Source organism: Abramis brama (genome assembly GCF_963993115.1).
Source record: "Abramis brama genome assembly, chromosome: 4".
Taxonomy (NCBI): domain Eukaryota; kingdom Metazoa; phylum Chordata; class Actinopteri; order Cypriniformes; family Leuciscidae; genus Abramis; species Abramis brama.
Genome location: NC_139966.1, coordinates 3849527 through 3870704, shown reverse-complemented (window position 1 = coordinate 3870704; position 21178 = coordinate 3849527). Strand labels below are relative to the sequence as shown.

At 40.3% G+C, this 21178-nt stretch overlaps 1 protein-coding gene and 1 long non-coding RNA gene across 4 annotated transcripts in view; one reads left to right on the top strand and one right to left on the bottom strand.

The window, feature by feature from the left end:
- LOC311081600 overlaps positions 1-21178 on the bottom strand; it is a 444005-nt gene that overhangs the window by 358322 nt on the left and 64505 nt on the right. The gene's annotated exons all lie outside the window — the stretch shown is intronic.
- On the top strand, positions 8804-20850 carry LOC311081766 (G2/M phase-specific E3 ubiquitin-protein ligase-like). Of its 3 annotated transcripts, none has more exons than XM_084112402.1 (6): positions 8804-8847; positions 11903-12020; positions 17675-17749; positions 17836-18008; positions 18978-19192; positions 20069-20850. In XM_084112402.1, exons 4-6 carry the CDS (start codon positions 17905-17907, stop codon positions 20320-20322), a joined length of 573 nt encoding a protein of 190 aa, XP_083968528.1. In that variant the 5' UTR covers positions 8804-8847; positions 11903-12020; positions 17675-17749; positions 17836-17904; the 3' UTR covers positions 20323-20850. The 3 variants fall into 3 exon arrangements, with proteins under 3 accessions (XP_083968528.1, XP_083968529.1, XP_083968530.1); XM_084112403.1 differs by having other exon boundaries at positions 17576-17749; positions 20069-20743; XM_084112404.1 differs by lacking the exon at positions 11903-12020 and having other exon boundaries at positions 8832-8847; positions 17576-17749; positions 20069-20743.

Below are 21178 nucleotides of genomic sequence, written 5' to 3'. Positions count from 1 at the left end.
ACAGTGATGGATACGCTCTGTGTAAGCCTTTTCCTATTGTCCGTCCAGGCAAGAAGGGGTACAGGCTTACACCGGGTTGGATGGGGTGCAGCAGCTGTGGCGCTTTGGTAGGGATTCCTATCAGTCGGTCAAGACATACGTTGAGAGTGACCGAGCGATAAGGGAACGTCTTGGTTACATATTGTAACCCTCGTTCCCTGAGGGAGGGAACGGAGACGTACATCCCATCATCACATCTGCTGCTGCCCACGGGGGCGGCCAGCTTATCAGGCTTGGCTTCTCAGCAAAAAAGGAGCTCACCTGGCACCTGCTGCTCATTATATACCTGCGCTGCGAGGCTTAACAGTTGATGCAAATGACTGCATGCCAATGTGTATTGGCTCATTTTAGTTTTACTCGAAGTAGATTGGCCTCTCTAGCTAGATTCCTATCAGTCGGTCACGACGTACGTCTCCGTTCCCTCCCTCATGGAACGAGGGTTACCATATGTAACCGAGACGTTTCGCCATTTGGCTGTAAACAATGTTTACCTGTACAGAAGGTTACTAACGTTTACTCTATTGAAGGTTGGCTTTTTGATAACAGACAGCACACTAGGGTCATCTTTATTCCTTGTGTTGTGAGGACTTTGTGGACTTTAATAAATCTCACATTTGGCTAATTGATTTTGTGTGAATGTACCCTATGTTGCACCCTGACCCCAGTCCACCTAGGGCAGGGCTATTCAATTGAATTCAATATGAATTATACAAGATCATAGCTATTGGTAAGAATTATTTTATTTATAATTATTATAGGCTTAAATGAAAATATTCTAACATTGAGACTTGATAACCACAGGTAAAACCATACATGGTTACTCACTCACTACCACTGTATAACAAAATGCCTAAACACAGGTAAAAACTATACACAAAATGAATTGTATATTCCTCTACCAACCTAATTAATCTACTGCAATATAGGCCTAAATGACTATAAGTTAGTATTCAGTATAAATATTCCACATTTCTGGCCAAACCGTAGTAAATTACTACACAATTCATGGTAAATGTAAAGGTGGTGATTAGGGGATTTAAAGTCTTCTAACTTCATGGCACAATGTTTCTACTGTTTACCTCATCAAGTGTGTTGGGAATGTTGAGGCTGTTTCATCTGATTTAAAACTAGTTAAATCATCGAGTGATTTGAGGTCTGTAACAGAGGTGTGTCGAATTGAACCACTTCTCACTGGATGTCGCAATGCTGTTTAATAATAGTGTCCAGGGGCCTCATTTATAAAACTTTGCGTAGGATTTGCGTCAGAAGTGGCGTACGGATGAAACATAGGACGTGCGTACGCACAGAAATTTTCGGATTTATAAAACCGTGCGCACGCACATTCTACGCAGTTTTCCCTTAATAAATCACAATCAATTCTAAATGTAGCTCAGCTTTTGCGGCTTCATGTCACGCCCATAGTTGCCCACAAATAGTCCGTGAAACGCCCACAAGTTAATATTCATCGATTGCGAAATCATGGCAAACACAGAGGAAAACCAAGAAACGTAACTTCACTCACGCGCAAGCTTCGTGAAGCGCATGATCAGCCATTGTGCGTCATTACGCATTGTGATGGCATCATGGCATTTTATTACCATCCATTTGATTGCATCTGACAAGCTAAAGATGTGTTATGAATATAAATTGCATAACATGCTAATATTATTGCAGAACATATTTATATCTTTTTGCAAATATGTGTTAATTTGCATTTCTGTTGTAATCTTCGTTTGATTTTGTTTGTTTTACACTGCAGATCGATCAAACGGGTGTTCGTGTAGGCTGTTAATTGTAAGACTTGCTTTGTGGAGTCTTCATGTTATTTATGAGAGGCAGTATTGCCATTTCTTTTACACAACGGTCTACAGTTTCACACACTTTCACGTGTTTCTTCCATCTGCCGATGGTGTCGCCATTTCTCATGTCACCCGTTTTTGTGCGTACGCCTGGGTCAGAGTTTGCGTGAAGGACCGCACATTTTCCCGTCAAGTTTGCTTTTTATAAATACCAATTATTGCATAGAGAGCGGCGTACGCCTTCTTTTGTGCGTATGCAACGTTTATAAATGAGGCCCCAGAACCGGGAGTAAACGCAACTCCTTTAAGCTTGCGTTCCGTTATCCACTGGGCGGTGCTGCGTAGTTCAAAGTAAACTAAACTGCGAGTTGAACTGAAACTAAACTGAAACCAGCGCTATTTGTTCTATATTTGTTGTTACTGACCGAGAAACAGCTTCAGATGATTCAGTGACAGAGCGGTCCGAACAAATCTGAATCGTTTCAGACCATAATGCAAGCGCATTTAGCCAATTCATGGAAAGGAAATATTTGAACCAAAGATCGAACAAAAGATTCGCACCATTCACAAATGATTGGTATCGCTGGTTCAGTCGACAGAAATACGGGACACACATAATAACTGCTGAAATATTCGGACTGAAAACGTTTCTCAGGTTAGTCGGAGCGTTCATGGTATGCACAGTGTGTATAGACGTACAGCTGCACGCGCCACTACGGCCACTCGCATATCTAACCAAATGTAGCCACACCGCCAGGAAAAGAGGCGGAGGGAGGCTGGAGTGCCTTTGGGACAGATAGAGATGATTGGTGGGCCGTATGTGGCCCACAGGCTGCCAATTGAATAGCCCTGCCCTAGGTGGACTGGGGTCAGGGTGCAACATAGGGTACATTCACACAAAATCAATTAGCCAAATGTGAGATTTATTAAAGTCCACAAAGTCCTCACAACACAAGGAATAAAGATGACCCTAGTGTGCTGTCTGTTATCAAAAAGCCAACCTTCAATAGAGTAAACGTTAGTAACCTTCTGTACAGGTAAACATTGTTTACAGCCAAATGGCGAAACGTCTCGGTTACATATGGTAACCCTCGTTCCATGAGGGAGGGAACGGAGACGTACGTCGTGACCGACTGATAGGAATCTAGCTAGAGAGGCCAATCTACTTCGAGTAAAACTAAAATGAGCCAATACACATTGGCATGCAGTCATTTGCATCAACTGTTAAGCCTCGCAGCGCAGGTATATAATGAGCAGCAGGTGCCAGGTGAGCTCCTTTTTTGCTGAGAAGCCAAGCCTGATAAGCTGGCCGCCCCCGTGGGCAGCAGCAGATGTGATGATGGGATGTACGTCTCCGTTCCCTCCCTCAGGGAACGAGGGTTACAATATGTAACCAAGACGTTCCCTTATCGCTCGGTCACTCTCAACGTATGTCTTGACCGACTGATAGGAATCCCTACCAAAGCGCCACAGCTGCTGCACCCCATCCAACCCGGTGTAAGCCTGTACCCCTTCTTGCCTGGACGGACAATAGGAAAAGGCTTACACAGAGCGTATCCATCACTGTTGTTCCATGATAACCCATACAGTGAGATTATTGGATAACACTGGGAAAGCGTGCCCATTCTATGGAAGGGGAACGCTGCGGAAGTCACTTTCTTCAAGGGAGTTATGTGGGAAAAATACATATGGACTAGCCCGAAGGTTGTACTGCATATGAATATTGGGTAACTTAGCCCAAGGGAAAGACACGGGGCTTCGATTAGGAGCAGCCATGGAAGTATACACATATGGAACCCAGCCTAACACCTGATCTCTGAAGGGAGTGGTAGGAACCTTGGGCACATAGCCAGGCCGGGGTCTCAGTACAACATGGTTGTCACCCGGCCCGAACTCTAGGCACAATTCGTCGACTTAAAATGCTTGCAGGCCCCCTACCCTTTTGATAGAGGCCAGTGCAATCATCTTCAAAGAGAGAAGCTTTAAGTCTACTGACTTCAAAGGCTCAAAGGGAGCATCCTGAAGAGCTTGAAGCACCAGGGAAAGGTCCCAAGAGGGTATGGAGGGGGGACGAGGAGGGTTTAACCTTCTCGCCCCCCTAAGGAACCTGACGACCAGTTCGTGCTTTCCATAGATGGCACATAGATGGCAACTGATTTGCCATCTATGTGGTCGTGATAAGCTGAAATAGCAGCAGCATGTACTTTGAGGGTGGATAGAGACAGCCTTCGCTCCAACCCTTGCTGCAAGAAGGAAAGCGCGGACCCTATTGAACATCTTCGGGGGTCCTCTCGGCGAGAAGAAAACCACTTGACGAACAGGTTCCACTTCAAGGCACACGTCTCGTGGACGGCGCCCGTGCAGAAGTGATGGTGTTAAGTACCTCTGGGGGTAAGTCACCTAGAACCAGAGATGGAGTTTCCAGAGGTCCGGACGCGGGTGTCATAGGGCATGAGCACGAGGTCCCTGTGTTCGCATAACTGATCTCGAGAATGTGCTAATATGAGGCAGTCGTCGAAATAGTTCAGGATGTGCACGCCCTGTTCTCTCATGGGAACAAGGGTCCCCTCCGTGACTTTTGTGAAGACACGGGGAGACAGGGACAGCCCGAAGGCCAGGACCTTGTACTGATATGCTCGACCCTCGAACGCAAAGCGCAGAAATGGCCTGTGTCGAGGAAGAATCAAGACATGAAAGTATGCGTCCTTCAGGTCGATCGCTGCAAACCAATCTTGGGGACGGATACATTCGAAAATGCGTTTCTGCATGAGCATTTTGAACCCACCACATTTCTTGGGTACAATAAAGTAGGGACTGTAGTGCCCTGACCTCATATCGGCTGGAGGGACTGGCTCTATCGCGTCCTAGTAGGACTGCGATCTCTGCTCGCAAGACATGGGCATCGGCTGCTCTCACTGTAGTGGAGTGAATGGCCCGATCCATCTCCGGGTCGCCCGTCCTAGGGCTGCTTGCTCTTGGCTTTACCGCCCTGCTTGGCAGGGGCCTGGACGGGTGGGGGGGGGGCTGCCTGCGACTGGCTCCTTGGCTTCGCTTAGGTGGAGGCTGCTGCTGCGAGGGCAGACACAGAAGGCCGCCCCGGCGACGAGCAGACTGAGAGGCTGCGGGCAATGGGGTGGAGGCAGCAGCTGACCGCCGCGGCAGGATGTGCTTGATGGTCTCAGTCTGCTTTTCAGCCAGTTTCTGCTGGGCAAAGTTCTCGACCACGTCGCCTTTGAGTGCTCTCAAGCGCACCTTACCAGCTGTGAGAACAGCTTTTGTTTGCTCAAGTCAAAACAAAAGCAAAAAGAAAAGAAAGAGAGAGACCGCTTGCGCTGCTGTGCTGTCACCTGCACCAGTGTGGAGAGGTCCGAAGAAGAAGAAGCTCGCTCAGTTTCACAATCTCCTTGAAGGTATGTAGAACACATCGAAGTGCTTGGCTCCAAAAACTGACGAAATCCATACAAATATAGATGAAGATGAGGAAAATGATGATTGAGGGTTTATATTCTACACTAATACAACACACTAACATGACCAGTCGTCGAAGTACAGCATGGATAAGCAGCAAAAAGATCTAAGAACCAAATAAATGTTTTCTATTTTATGTTTGAGCTGTATTTTAGTTTCGCCATTTGGCTGTAAAGAATGTTTACCTGTACAGAAGGTTACTAACGTTTACTCTATTGAAGGTTGGTTTTTTGATAACAGACTACACACTAGAGTCATCTTTATTCCTTGTGTTGCGAGGACTTTGTGGACTGATGGAACCCATAAGGAATGGTAATGCTTGAAATTTCTGTTTTCTCCGATTTGAGGTACAGTGGAGAACCTTGGTTATACCAGCTACAATCTTCTAGATAGAAAGGTCATCTTGGACTTAAATTGAAGCTTATAAACTTGGGAAGTTTTTCATGTACATTTGAGGCAGTTATATATATAATAAAATGCTTGAAAATGATCACTTTTGATGACAATTTGTCAGGCGGACAGCCATTTTTTAGTCTTTTGGGGTATGTTGAGGGTGATATTTGACAGAAAAAAGGCAGCAATGCCCAGAATCTTTTTCTGCTAGTTTCCCCTATGTGTCAGGATACACCATGCAAAATTTTAGGGTTATATGGCCATTTATGTGGCTGCAGTACCTTTATATTCACAATTACATCATTCCGCCAAAAGCTTTTCCCAAAAAGGGTGTTTTTTGGCCCCTGAGACCAAACGGGGCCGAGTTGGGGGTGCTCATTATCAACTTGTGATGGCCCAAGGTATAAGATAATAGGAAATAATAGTGAAAAAAAGGTAGCAAAAACATCCTGAGGAGTGGACCTGGCTCCCGGCCTATTAGTGGTTGCTTAAAGGTCCTCTTTGTTGTCTGAGGATGCACCACAATCGTCACGGCAACTCCACTCTCTCAACTGTCAACCAGAATTCGGAAGATGCAGCTGAACTGCCCAATGTAAACTCACTACCATAATAAAACTTATATATATATACAAGTAAACTGAAATAGACATAGATAATAAAAGAAAGAAAGAAAGAAAGAAAGAAAGAAAGAAAAATATATACTTAACAATCCAATATCCCTGTGACCCAACTAAATTCAGGGTGGTCACATATTTGCAAGTACTTCCAATAAATAAAACATATTTATTAGTATTAGTAGGTGAAGGAGGAGTAGAAGTTTTTATCCTCTCTTTAATAATGTTAATTTGCACAGTATTTGGTATTTGATGGTGTTTTTCCCTCCTGTGTGGAGTAAGTACTTACTAGGCAAACTGTAGTTCACTTGTTTTTGTTTTTTTCTATATATATACTTTAAGATCAGATGCTGAAAGAAAGCTACTCAGAAAAAGGCGCAAAGAAATGAAGACAGGTATAACTTTAACTAAAATAGGTTTGTAACAACTAATCTGACAACTGATGATAAAATGTTCAAGTTCCATAAATATTTCATGATTAATGTATTGGTGTGAATATAATCTCTTTCTTCAGGAGAATTGGAGATGGACGCTGATGAGGTGCTAGAGGTGCCAGATGAGGTGCACATAAGTAAGGTGGGAGTTTTCCCGATTACAAATGTTTTTATTTTTAACATGTTACATCTATGCTATTATTTGACTAGTATTTTATATTGAATAATATTAAACAAATTGCTGAGCAGATGTGTTGTGGCAAAAACAATAATACCCCTCTGACCTCAGTGCAGTACACTCTTCTGCCAGTCTCCGCACAGTCTCATGATACACTGCTCTCAGCACAGACTGTAGAATTACAGTAGCTGTGATCAGCTGTCTGACCTCGACCCTCCTGAGCGGAGGTGTACCCACAGTCATCAATCTTCATCTGGCACAGGGTGCCGCCGGTCCAACATCACGCGTCCTTCTCTTTCTTTTGACAGCTTGCATTTGCTCAAATTTGCTGTGAGGTGTAGTAGCATACATCTGAACAAAGGTGAGTGTGTAGCCAAGATCCACCTCCTTGAACACCCCCCGAAGTGCCCTGGAGATGTCAAGACCTCTGTGATCAAGGTTTGAGGAGAAGTTGGCCGCCTCATTCATACAAACAGCTGAAAACAAACTGCCTCTGTTGCCCACCACCTCCTGGACACCATATCGTGACCACATTAAGTGGATCCGCGGGTCTTTCGCGTGAATATTGCATGCTGTATGCAAAGACACAGACACAATGTAGTTGGTATCCACAAATCCACTATAGTCAATCATATCCTCGCTTTTCTGGCCAAACATGCTCAATGTCAACATAACATCAATGTTCAGCCCTTTGGTCACCTCAGAAATGCTCCTTTGCAGCAGCATGAAAACAAAGCCTTGGTCACCGTCAAGAACATTAAATCGTGACACATCATGAAAGCTGGCCTTGAGCATGGGTGGCCGATCCATATTGCGTGGGGCCATTGTACGCAGCGCACACTTAAAATGAGCAACAACTGCATTTAAGATGTCTGAGGTTTTAACCTTGGCAGTATGCTTGTCAATGAACATGTCATCAATTGTGCCATTTTTTTTGGGAACAACTGATATGTTGAGGAAATAACCCCCTTCAACATGGCCCAGTGTCCAGCCGCTGCAGTTACGCAGAGCACGTATGTGATTGTGTGACAATGTGCTCAGATTAACATGCTTCCTCAGAATGTCAAAATGCTCACTCAACATGTGCACATGAAACTCTGGAAGAAAGACATAGTGTACACGTCCAACCACCCCACACAACTCCTTGACCTGCACAACCACCCCATCAACATCATACGTGAAGTACATACTGTCACGGTCAGCACTTGAACAATGAATGGGGATTCTAACATTTTCATCAGATAAAAAATCCTCCATTTCAGGAAAACATGCAACAGCAGACAAAATATTGTCTGTGTTCACCCTCCCTGTCTCATAAAGCACTGACATGGCCATAATCTACTGTCATTTTTTTTATTTGCTCTGAATACATCCACACCACCTCTCTATTCAGCCTCCACACACCAACAAAGCTGCTGCAGTCTGTGACCCTCCTGAACCAGACCATGTGTGTAAACCACTGCCATTCCCACAGTCTTCAAACTCAGTTCAGCTTAACCAAAAAATGGTTAACACACAGAACCAAGGTTATAATCGTTAACGAAAACGAACGAAAAAACGAAAACTAGGTGGGAAAAAACATTGTCGTTAACTGAAATAAAAATAAAAACGAGGCATTACAAAAAAACGATAACTAACTAAAACTGTAATGTGTGTTTGGCAAAACTAACTAAAATAAAATAAAATTATAGAGTAAATGTCCTTAGTTTTCGTCTTTGTCAAGGTCTTTCATTTTTTAACACTATTTAAAACACGCAGCGTAATCGTTCAGCTGAATTTCCTTTCCTGCTCTCCCTCCGTCTCTCTGTCACTCATGCGTCTCTCACATGCGCGCGCGCACACACACAGCCCCTCCCCTCCGTGCACACCGCGTCTCCATGAGAACGAGTGTTCATTCGACGTTGAAAGCAAGTTCGCGAAAGGTTGGTATCTCTATCTCGTGAACACCTTTACACAATCACACATTAAAAAGTGGTATACAAATATTTTAAATTCTGAATATAATTTTGTCAGTGTGTTGATGTCGATCCGAGAAGCGATTGCGCCTTCTTTAGAAAGTTAACTAGTCGCAAGTTTGAGGTAAAATGCACTTTTTGGTTGTGGTTGTCGATGTCAAAACACTAAGCTGTGATTCAAATATTAATGTTATGTAATTTTTTGAATAATTTGAATAGTTTAGTTTATTTCAGACAGACAACTTAATTTCAACACAGTTGAGCTAACAAACAACAGCATATTTATATGCAGCATAGTGTAGGCCTACTTTTACTTTTACTTTTTACTTTTACACTGAATGTCTGCTGCTTCAATCCAGATGAGTAGGCTATTGACTGTATAGGGTAAAGTTAGTAGCTCATAGGGTGTGAAAATTGTACAGCTGTGGTATTAGTATAGGGTGTGAATTCTGTAAAGAAGATGTGTAGATTTTTGGTACGGCGTGTGGATTTTGTAAGAGGTAGCTGCTAAAGGAATTTCAAAATGTTTTTGTTGAGTTATTATTACACAATACTTTTACTGACCTTTTTGAATCTTGCCCCTGACAATTAACCCAAATGACAAAAAAAGACTAAAACTAACACTAAAACTAATAAAAACTAAACTAAAACTAAGCATTTTCAAAAAATAAAAAATAAACTAAACTAGCAAACCCACTTTAAAAACCCACTTTAAAAACTAATTAAAACTAAACTGAATTTGAAAACAAAAAGTAGATCCCTGTGTGATATAGCCTAGTAGTGGGTGCTAAACTCGTATTAGGAAAAATAACCCTTACGAAAAATAACTATAGTCAGGGTTAGGGCTGCAACTAACGATTATTTTGATAATCGATTAATCGGGCGATTATTTTTACGATTAATCGATTAATCGGTTTATGTACTTATATTTTAGTTTTGCCCATTTTTTTCCAAGTAAATTATTAACAAAGGGTCCTTATCATTCAATATAGACTTTTTAGAGATTTTAACCATTTTGCATTGTCATATCCTCATCAAAAACATACTTGGAGTTGTGTTTTATTATGTGTTAGTAATCCTTTGTCGGACTCTTCTGCTATCAAAACACTGACCCATACGTACTCTAGCAAATTTCACAAGGAGACTTCAAATGTTTTCACCATGGCAGTCATTAGGGCTCCTAAAGTAGTTTAATAACATCCCGAACAAAGCTTATTAAGAAATCTTGCAGAACATATTTTCACGAAGAATAAGAATAAAGACTACAGTTGCAGTAAATTGCATTTTATTTTATTTTTTCCTGTAAACACACAGCTTATACCTGGGAAACAGCTTTATAGCTTATGCTGTGAAATCAATCAGAAAGTTGAAAGTAGCTTTTTTTTGGTAAATTTATGGTAAACTTTCGTTCCTACCAAAACATTAGTTCTGAGAAAAAATAATGAATTGCAGAGTTTAACCATCATAGAGTTAAAGTGTATCATTTGCTTGTGACAAGTCCAGTCAGTTTAACAGAGAGCCCCGGCCGCGCGCGCGCACTCACCCGAGCGCTGTCTTGCTCTCTCTCTCTCCCTCGCGCATATTAATCAAAATCAATTGATACGATGGTATCGGAAAAAAAAACTCTCCAGTGATGAAATGTTTTCTTTGTTGACAAATCTTGTGCGATATCCTAAACTGCCGAATGCTGCTTCGTTCGATTAGTTTTATCTTCCGCTTTTTTCTTTTTCTTTCTCGAGCTCCACTGCCGTCTGCCTCCGCCATCTCGCTGAATGCCGCACAGACGCTGTGCGGGAAGCACGTGACATAAAACAAGGCCAGCTATTGGCTATTCGCTACTTCTCCTGCTGTACTGGCTGAGTAAAACCTCCGGTGGCTCATTACTGCCACACTTTGGTCACCGCAGATTTAAAATATGCACGAAATGAGCCGCTTATGGCAAATAAAAGTTATTTAGCAACTAATCGATGACTAAATTAGTTGACAACTATTTTAATAATCGATTTTAATCGATTAAATCGATTAGTTGTTTCAGCTCTAGTCAGGGTTTTTTCCTGGCTCAAAATGAGGTGGTAAAATCCTAATAATGTATTTTAATAATAAGGTAATTAAATGTGTATTTTCGTAGATCATCATATAGCCTAATGTGTTTCCCACATTGTTTCTGTGGGTGGAGCTCTGTACCCCTAGGGGGGTCAAAAGAAAATATTGTACATTTTAAAGATAAATGCATTAATCTGGTGCACTTTGAGTCACCCCCGAATCTGCTGTTAAAAATAAATAATCCACCCGCAAACCGCCCATATTCTCTGATTTAGATATCTGCATCTGATCATCACATTACAATTATTCAGATTCTCAGTGTTAAGCATGATGATATGGACACATATCACACTGAAGTAGGCTGATTTAAAATTAACATTTATTTAAAATAAAAGTTCTTCTTTTGTCAAAATTACATAATTCCTTAATAGCCTAAACAGAGGCTTTACTTCCTTCAAACTTAAATTGTCAATGTTTCATTACATCACTGTTTGAAAACACTATTTTTTTTTTGTTTCTTTATAAAGGGGATTTTCCCCTAAATTTATTAAATGTATCTCCATCTTTCATTTCAAATTCTTAAATTTGATCAATATATTCAATTAAAATAATAAGACACTAGGCTGTTACTAATCAAATTAAATAATTTACATTGAAAATTATAACTGTATTAAATGAGATTATTTTAAATATTTTTGAATATACAAATAAGGAATGTTGAAAAGATGATACTTTATGAAACTAAACCGCCAGTAGGAGGCGGCAGGCGACCGTCTTAATGAGTGAGTCAATTTCCCTAGATATGATTCCCTAGATATTTTTTATTTTTATATTGAAAATTGTTTTAATCAGGGCATTTGTCTGGTTGGGCTACAATTCTCTCTCACTTTTCCCTTCAAAAAAGAAAAAACCCACATAATATAATATAATATATAAATAATTTGACTAAAGTATATAATAAAAGCCTGTCGTTACACAGGTGATCAGTGAGAGGAGGGAACTAGCTGCAAGATTCCCTCCGGAGTCTGGATCTCCTTCCCATGCCATCATCACCCTGACGGCTCTCAAACACGCAGAGATTTCCAGCTGCACAACAAGTAAGGGATAATCCACGGCTAGCCATGCATTAAAGGATTTTACTGCACACCTTCCAGCCAATCAGAATCGAGTATTTAAACAGCCCATGGTATAACACACAAGTAAAAGAAGACGTACCAGCCAGATATATACGTATGTGCAGGGGTTAAATTGGGATTTATTATGTGGGGGGGCTCTCCCTAGGGGGGTCCAGGGGTATGACCCCCTGGGAATAAAAAAAACAAAAAAAAACATTAAATGCCATTTTTTGGAGAGTTTCGTGCAAAGAAATGGAGAAATTGAGTCTGACATGATATGTGAAAAACTGCAAGGTTAAGAGCCTATACTTTGCATTGTTGTAGTATCAACAGGTATTAGGACATTTAGCATTTCATTTGAGTCAATTACATTACTGTTAATCAGCAGTGGTGGAATGTAACGAAGTACAAATAGCCTACTTCGTTACTTTACTGAAGTAGCTATACATTTTTCACGTAGTTGTATCTGTACTTTACTTAAGTAGAATCAATAGTGCATTGGCCTACTTTTGACTTTTACTTCGTTACATTTTGCAGCAATTATTATACTTTCTACTCCACTACATTTCTACAACGTTTCGTTACATTTTCTGATCAGTTTCCCCCCTGCCAAAACAGGGATTGAAAAAAATCTCCTGTTTTCTGTGCTGATGTGGTGGTGACGTGTTCATGTAACATGTAGGCTATGGTGCGTTCACACCGGACGCGAATAGCGCGTCAGGCGCGAGTGATTTCAATGTTAAGTCAATGCAAAGACGCGTTACGCGTAGGCTAAATGCTATAACATTTAGCCTACTTTTGGTTTGCGCAGTGTAATTCACAGAATTACAAAAAAATATTTTGCCACCTAAAAGTTAAAGATTTTTTTCTGTCACGTCCACGGCATGTGTAGCCCCTATTTCCCTCATATTAAATATAAAAAGCATGTGTAGACTGATATTTTTATAATGTCTGAATTCTGAGAATTTATATTAAATTTATATTATATTAAGTTTTTAGGCTACTGCAAATGTCACGTCCATAACGCTGGAATTGACATCACTTGATTACACATTGTATTACCTTGTTATGATAGTGACCCATACAATGTGCCAAACATATTTTCCTTACCTTGTCTTTCAAGGCCAGGGCACTTTTTGTACAACCAACGTTGTGCTGAACTTGACAAAACTGATCTGTTGCTGCAGCGGCGGCCAGCAGCTCCTGAGGTTTTTTTTTTTTAAGGTAGAAAGTTCTGGAACTTTTGCGCGCTTCCACATCCCGCGCAACTACGGATCTCCCAGGAACATTCATTATATATTGCTGCGTACATTTATCCGCGTCGGAGTTCTGAGTAGTAGCCTACCTAGATGCGCATGGCATGCGTGCGCGATCATGGTCGACTGACAACGAGATTAAGCAGCTGAACAAGAATATTACGGCCGTGTTCCGATTGTTCTCATCTCAGCTCCGCCGAGACAAAATAGACAAGCCATTTCAAAAATCTTTCATTTATAATCAGAAATATGATTTCAAAGCCATCACTTTCATCAAATTTTATGTGACATAATTTCCAGTAGGCAACTGACTGCAAACAGGCACATCAGGGCACAAACGAGCAGGCTTATGTGCTGGGGCTGAGCCCCGGAGAGCCCCGGCCCAATTTAACCACTGCGTATGTGCATCTGTATTGCTGTGAGTTTAATGTATATGCTATGCAGGAGCTGTAGGGTCTGGAGTCCTCTGCCTGAGATCACATGATCCAGATGTGGCCATCACAACCTCTTTAACTGGCAGTATTAGTTTAGTTTAGTTTAGTTTGTTTATTTATAAAGCGCATTTCAACAGTCACAGGACTGACCAAAGTGCTGTACAATCATTAAATAGAACATAGCATACGGTTAAAATACACAACAGCTGAGAGGTTACATGTATAGTATTAGACAATTGAACTATAGACATATATTCAACATCAAATTAAAATTTATAGGCTACAGAAGAGAAGACACTTAGATGGTATTAAAAGCTAAGGAGAATAGATGAGTTTTCAGTAGGGATTTAAAAACTGGTAGCGAGTGAGCTGTTCTAATTTGTAATGGCAGGTTGTTCCATAATCTGGGTCCCACTACTGAAAAGGCTCTATCTCCTCTACGCTTCAACCTTGTGCAAGGAACAGCAAGTATATTAAGATTACTGGATCTTAAGACACGGGACAGGCTGTATAAGTGTATGAGTTCTGATAGATAACTTGGAGCAAGATGGTGCAGGCATTTGAACACGAGTAGGAGAATTTTGTAATCAATCCTATATTGGACAGGTAGCCAATGTAGAGCTCGCAGGATGGGTGTGACATGATCAAATTTACGTGTTTTCGTAAGAAATTTGGCCGCAGCGTTTTGAACAAGTTGAAGGCGTGTGAGCTGGGCTTTTGAAATACCACAATAAAGGGAGTTACAATAATCCAAGCGTGAAGTTATGAACGCATGGAATCAAGAAAAGAATCAATGGTCAAGATGGCGCCGCTGTGGTTGGCCTGCCGTCTGTCACTCATCCTTTTACTAAACTCTCTCCTAACTTGTTATGCACTTCTGACGTATGATCGTTAAACGTTACTGAACATTCGCACCTCTATTCCTGCGGGTAAAAAGGCCGCTGTTGATCGTTTCTCCTACGAACCGCACGGATCTGTGCCTTTGGATATACCAATCTGTATACGCCGCTGGCCTCTCGATCTTGCACGGAGTATTGCAGACTTCATCACCCAATCACTACCTTTCTTGTTCAATGGGTTGGACCTGAAGAGGTCATTTATACATGTGTACTGTAACTAACGTAACTTAAGGCACCAATGAAAATCAAAATTAGGTCCGGCTCTTGAAATGAATTGGCTACGACCTCTGTTTGATAGCAAACGCAGCATCATAACATTTATTTTAATATTTCACAAGGATTGTGAGACACACATAGAAAACAAAAATAACAAATCCCCCCCCTCCAAAATGGTCAGTCAGTGAAAATAAAAAAAACAGCCCGGTCAATTAGTTCAGTGTTCAACTCAGTTGAGTTTCAATTCAGTTCCTGTGTGGTTTGTTGAATAAAAGGCCTTGTTTCAAATCACTACCCGGGCAGTGTGTGATAACGCTGGAGATCTCATAAATCTTATCTGTATGATGTTTTCAAAGCGTGCAGTCCACCAGCTCAGCGAGTTGATGGCCACTGGTTACAGTCACACTCCAGAATCACTGAGTCACTGAATCACTGGATCGCTGAATCGCTGAGTCACTGAATCGCTGAGTCACTGAATCGCTGAGTCACTGGCTCGCCGTAGAATCACTCTCTCAACAGTGGCAGAATATGCACAACAACAACAACAAAAACAATCTGCATACAGCGAATGCAAAATATCTAATTAGCTGTATATGGCTTTATCACTTACACATTTATAATTTATGTAACTCAAATTTAATTCTACATCACTCTGTTTAAACATGAACATAATGCACTCTGTAACATATCACCTCAAATACGACTTGAAAAACAGTCAGTTAAAATATGCGTGAATAGTGCAAAGTGCTTATTTTACAGAATTAAACACGTCTAATCTAGAAAGTTACTGAACTCAAGATCATAAAGCCACGAATAGGATGGCAAAAGGCATTACAAACATCCTTTACGCTGGCTCAAAACATTAGCCCATTAGGGTAACCCCGTAGCTGAATAAACATGTATTCACGTTACGCCATCTCTTCATCAACAACGCACACGTATGAAACAAAATGGCGTTTCAAATAGCAAAGATAAACATATCAATTATCTCCGACTGGTTTTATTTTATTGTCAAAGGACATAACAGGAATAGCAAAGTAACAAAGTGCACATAATATATTATTGTTTCGTTTTTAATCAACTTAAGGTGACATGCTAGCAAAAAGTTTTCTTTCTGTTGTACTCACAGGAGATTCTTAAACTTATCCAAAGAAAAATAACTTGACAATAACTAAGGCTTCTTGCCACTCTTACTAGCTAATATCAACATGAACATGATTTCTCCCGTGTGTTAAGTGGTCTGCTTCACTACATTTATCTCACTCCGTCTTCATCTCGCGATGCACTTGACAAGAGGGTATGGCAAGCTGTTTTAGCTTTAATTGTACCCAGCGTTACTCGTCGTAAATGCATTTTTACTAGTAAGAATTACAATTGTAGAGCTCTCTAATTCAGTTATTACTCCTGGACCTTCACCTCCTGGATCTCCTGGCATCTCAGGTTCTCGCTGGTCTCCTACGCCTCCAAACTGGTCCCCTTTATCTATTCCCTCTGAAACATTTGAGGAAACTGATTCTGTGTATGCGTTTCATGACATTGGCTTTGGTAGTATTGCTACAACATTTTATGTCATTGCTGAAATGTTTTTCTTTTCTTTACAGAGCTAATCTGCAGGCCATTTTAATGAAGCTGGTTAGCAAAGTGGATTCCAATAGATGTCCCACCAGCAATCAAATAAATGTGTGCAGAGAAAATATTTTAAATGGAAGCATGCAAGCATTTAAGCGACGCCGACTATTATACAAGATGGCAGCCTGCATCTGCTCCATTAGTTCTATGCTGAGGAGCTGACACAGTGTCCTGGCCAGCAAGAGATATGATTATTTGTTTAATTGCAAACTGTGACAGGAATAGCGATCGCTGTGTGCAACCATAGACAGTCAAAGAAATGGACACAGCGACCCCATAGACTTCAACGATGAAAAGTGAAGTCAAACTGCGTCTCAATTGAGCTTGATGACGTAGATGTGACGTGAGCAACCTATCTGTCTTCTAGTAGCTGTGCCAAGAGAAATCTGAATCATTCCCTTCCGAAACTTGCAGAGACGGAGAGTGTGAGTATGAGCTGTCCATGAGCTAGGAGCAGGAGCAGTTTTTGCTAAGTATTCTGATGAATTATTTTGTCATTTTGCCTCCACGTCCCCCGATTGCCCGCGAGCTTCTCCTCCTGTCCATACGGTAATCTCTACTGTGCGACAGAGAGTCAAAAGGTTATGACGCAATTGTTAGCCTATTTTTACAAAAGCTGCTTCTACGGGGCCATAACGTAAGATACAAGGTAATGGAGCCTTTTATACATTGTTATGTTTCTTTAGAAATAAATAATGGACAAATGGAGTCTTTAAACGCCTCAGATGTAAAGTTATTCGCTGTCTTAAGTGACGTCAAAATGAATGGGAGTTAGTGGACTGCTAACAGCAGGTGATGGCTTGTTAGCCAGTGGCGGCCCCCAGGGAAGGTATGCTTTACCCCCTTGTGTGCAACCACTCTCCTCCGAAGCAAAGATCTGAGTGGATGCAGGCCGCCATCTTGTATACCCCCATATGTCTGGGGAAGTAGCTTGCCATGCAAATTCTATTGGTCATTTCTTTACAACTCAGAGGTGATTGGGCTTCCAAGTGAGACCCCAATATGTCAGTATCAACATGACATGAAACAATACTGACAGAAAGGGAGCTTTTAATTGATTAACTTTTTATTTAAAAATATGCACATCTGTGTTTTGTTTTCAGCTCTTGACACCAGGCTCTATGCATTAATTGGCATGATGATTTCAGTGTGTGTCATTCATGGTGGTGTTGGCCCACACTTTTTTTCGACTGTTCCTGCAGCTTTGTGGGGGAAAAACAGAACCTGCTGTCTTTGATGAAGTTTGAGACCACTCCTTCACAGAAACACTACTCAAGGTAATCTTTTAAGACCATAATCTCACAGACAGCATCTATTTTAAAACATCCAAAAAGTCAGCTGTTTTAGTAACTGCTTGTTTTAGATAAAGGAGGCAGAGACCGTAGAACTGGCAAACAATGCCATAAGTGAGGCAGAGGACAGCCTGAGCATAATGGGAGCACTTCGAGCTGTCAGATCGTTGCAAGAAAGAGATCTTTTGGTCCAGTCGGCCTTGGGTTTCTACACCGATGGACGTACTCGTGCTGCATTGGCACAGTAAGTGATTACCCCCTAACATCAAGTATGCTGACTTTTATGCAAGTACTGGGGCCTCAGCACTAGGGATGAAACTTATAACTTTTAAGTTAAGCAATATCTCATGTAGGTTTTTTATTTATTTGTGTTTTATATACTGTCTGCTAGGAGGTGCTATAGGCATTTTTGTTATCTTTGATTTTGTTTTCCCTGAAGAGAGATATGTGGTTTTTGAAAACGTAATTACACGTTTGCTGCGTTTTATCTGTGAAATGAGAGTTCAGTGTGTCTAATAAAATCAACACAAATGATTTATCTCTCATCCACCCGCGATATTATATTTTATTATTTGGTCTGCCTGACCCGCGGATATAAGCATGTTCCGCTCATCACAAACACACACGCACACCAAGTACATTAGCTTCGGCTAAACTTCACTTCGGACAAATCAGCATGATCAAAAACATCTGTGATCTTATTTTTCCTTTAGATAATGAGTAAAGAGACCGAATGACGCAAATCAAGGAAGAAATCTTATTTCACTATTTAAAATAGCCCGTTGGGCTGGGCATGATACATTTGGTAGCCCGACTGAAAGCTACAATAGCCCTGGGATGTCGGGCTAGTGATTTTGTGAGCCCTGTCACAATTTAAATTATAATACATTGCGTGGATCACAAGATATTCCTCACGGATTACAACGCAAAACTCCACAGGTGCACATACTGTAGCTTTGTAAAATCAAATGTCGAGGAACTTCATTCAGTTAAACGATTATTATTGTTACTTGTTCATCATTGTGTCAGTGTTTTATTCGCTTACGGGTATATGATATTGCATTTCTGTCAACAGATCCACCTAAATATATTAATATCCTGAATTTTGCAGGATGGGAGATCTCTAGGAGCAGGATTGGGCACCCCTGGTTTAAAGGGTTAATTATTGTTATTGTGACTTCCATATTTTTCCCCTAATCTGCTTGTTTTATAGGTTTGAGGATGGGTTACAAACCTTGGGTCTGCTTGAGGAAATCAAGAGTCAGCCTCGTGTTTTTGAAGACCTTTTTATTAACCTTGAAAAGCCACTACAGGCAAAAGATTTGTCGTCTTTGTTTGAAGTGTGTTTTTCACCAGTCGGAAGCAACAGACGGCAACAAGAGAACCAGACCATCTGCTTCTGGAGAGACTGGCTTATAGATGTGGAAGGTATGTATTACATTAGAATATGTGCAAAAATAGAAAAACATTACTTTCAATTGTAATATTTCACACTATTTTTGATCAAATAAATGCAGCTGGTGAACATATGACACTTCTTTCAAAAATATTAATGTTTCCAAAGTAAAGCTTTGACCGCTATAAAACAGTTTGTTCTGCTTCTTTAACCTTATTGGCTGAGAGCCTTTTCCAGCTATGATATATTCTCGTTTATTGCTTTATAAGCAATACATTTTATTTTAATGTACAGTACTGGTCAAAAGTTTGGAAGCATTACTATTTTTGATGTTTCTGAAAGAAGTCTCAAATGCTCATCAAGTCTGCATTTATTTGATCAATAATACAGAAGAAAACGGTAATATTGTGAAATAGTAATTACAATTTAAAGCAATTGTTTTCTATTTGAATATACTTTAAAATATAATTTATTTATGTGATGCAAAGCTGAATTTTCATGAGCCATTACATTAGCCATTTTGCCACATTAGCCATATATTAGCCATTTTGTTACATTTTATCAGCTTGGAAAATACACCAATTTGATTAGAAACACCGGAAATGTAATGCTTCATTCTAGTTACGAGTCAGGTGTGAATTCCGTGTTCAGGAAAAACTGTGGAAACCTGGCTATTGACATACTATTAGTTTTTATTTTTCATATTTTTATTATAAGTTTAAGTACTGATCCAAGAAAAACAAATTATTTTAGTAAATGTTGCCTTGGCAACTAGCTGAAATAAAATATGAAAATAAAAATTATGTATTTTTATATTTTCAGTTTACATCCATTTTATTCCAATTAATGTAAATGCTTTTTATGGTTTTGGACAATTTTTTTATTATTTATGTTTACCTTGTTTGTAGAAGGAGAATGCAGTCCTCTAACAATGGAGATGGTCCTTGAATTTGCTTCAGGAGCATCAACCGTGCCTCCACTTGGGTTTTCTCAACCTCCCCAAATCCAGTTTCTACATGGAACTTCAGACTACAAACGAATATATCCTGAGGCCAATACATGTTTAATAATACTCAGACTGCCACTTCACAACAGCTATGATGACTTCAAAACATGCATGACTGATGGGATACTGCAGGCTCCAACCTTTGGGATTCCATAAGAATGACATGACTGATTTTTAGAGTGCCATAAAAAGATCAAATTGTGATGTTTGGAGACTAATTCACTTAATCAGTTTGTCACTTTGATACATTTCTTCTGAAGTCATCTAGAGCTTCCAGACTTATTGTTAACTGGTTTTCTGTATGTTTCTTGCAGTTTAGGAGAAGTGTATATCTAAAATTACTACAGCATTTCATTTTTTTTCCCTTTATAAAACGATGCTGAAGGTTTGGAAAAACCTTTCTGAAAAAAGTGCTTTTGAAAAACTACACTCGCTTCATGCTGGCTTTTTTATTTACAGTCACCTAGACCTTTTGTTCGCAATCTTTGCAGATCTGTTGTTCTCGCAGGTTAGGGGAAGAATATAAAATGTCTATTTTCCTGTTATAGGACAGAAATGGGGTTTTGAAAAACCTTTCTGAAAGCAATGATTTTGAAGAACTACAATGCATTGGTTTTATTGTAAAAAAGTTTCAATTTTATTTGTACAAGTGAACAAATAAAGTAATGCATTTTGATAAACTGGCCTAATAGTACTGTACTGTATAAGTCTCACACTACAGTATTTTAACTTGATGGCTGAATGGTCTAGTTATACATATTTTTAACCTAATCTTGTAAGAATCTGGAAATTTCTCTGCAGCATGTCACATATTTTTCCTTCAGGTCAGTAATTCTTATCAGTGTATCTTTAAGCATTTGCCATTGTCTGTGATGCAAGATAATTTGTGGTTGAGTAACCACTACAGCTCGTTCGAGGGCATCCTGATTAACTTCCAACTGAGTAAGCTGGACTCCATATCGCCCCAGCATGGTCTCAAGTTCTTCATTGAATGGGTCTCTGCTGAAAACGT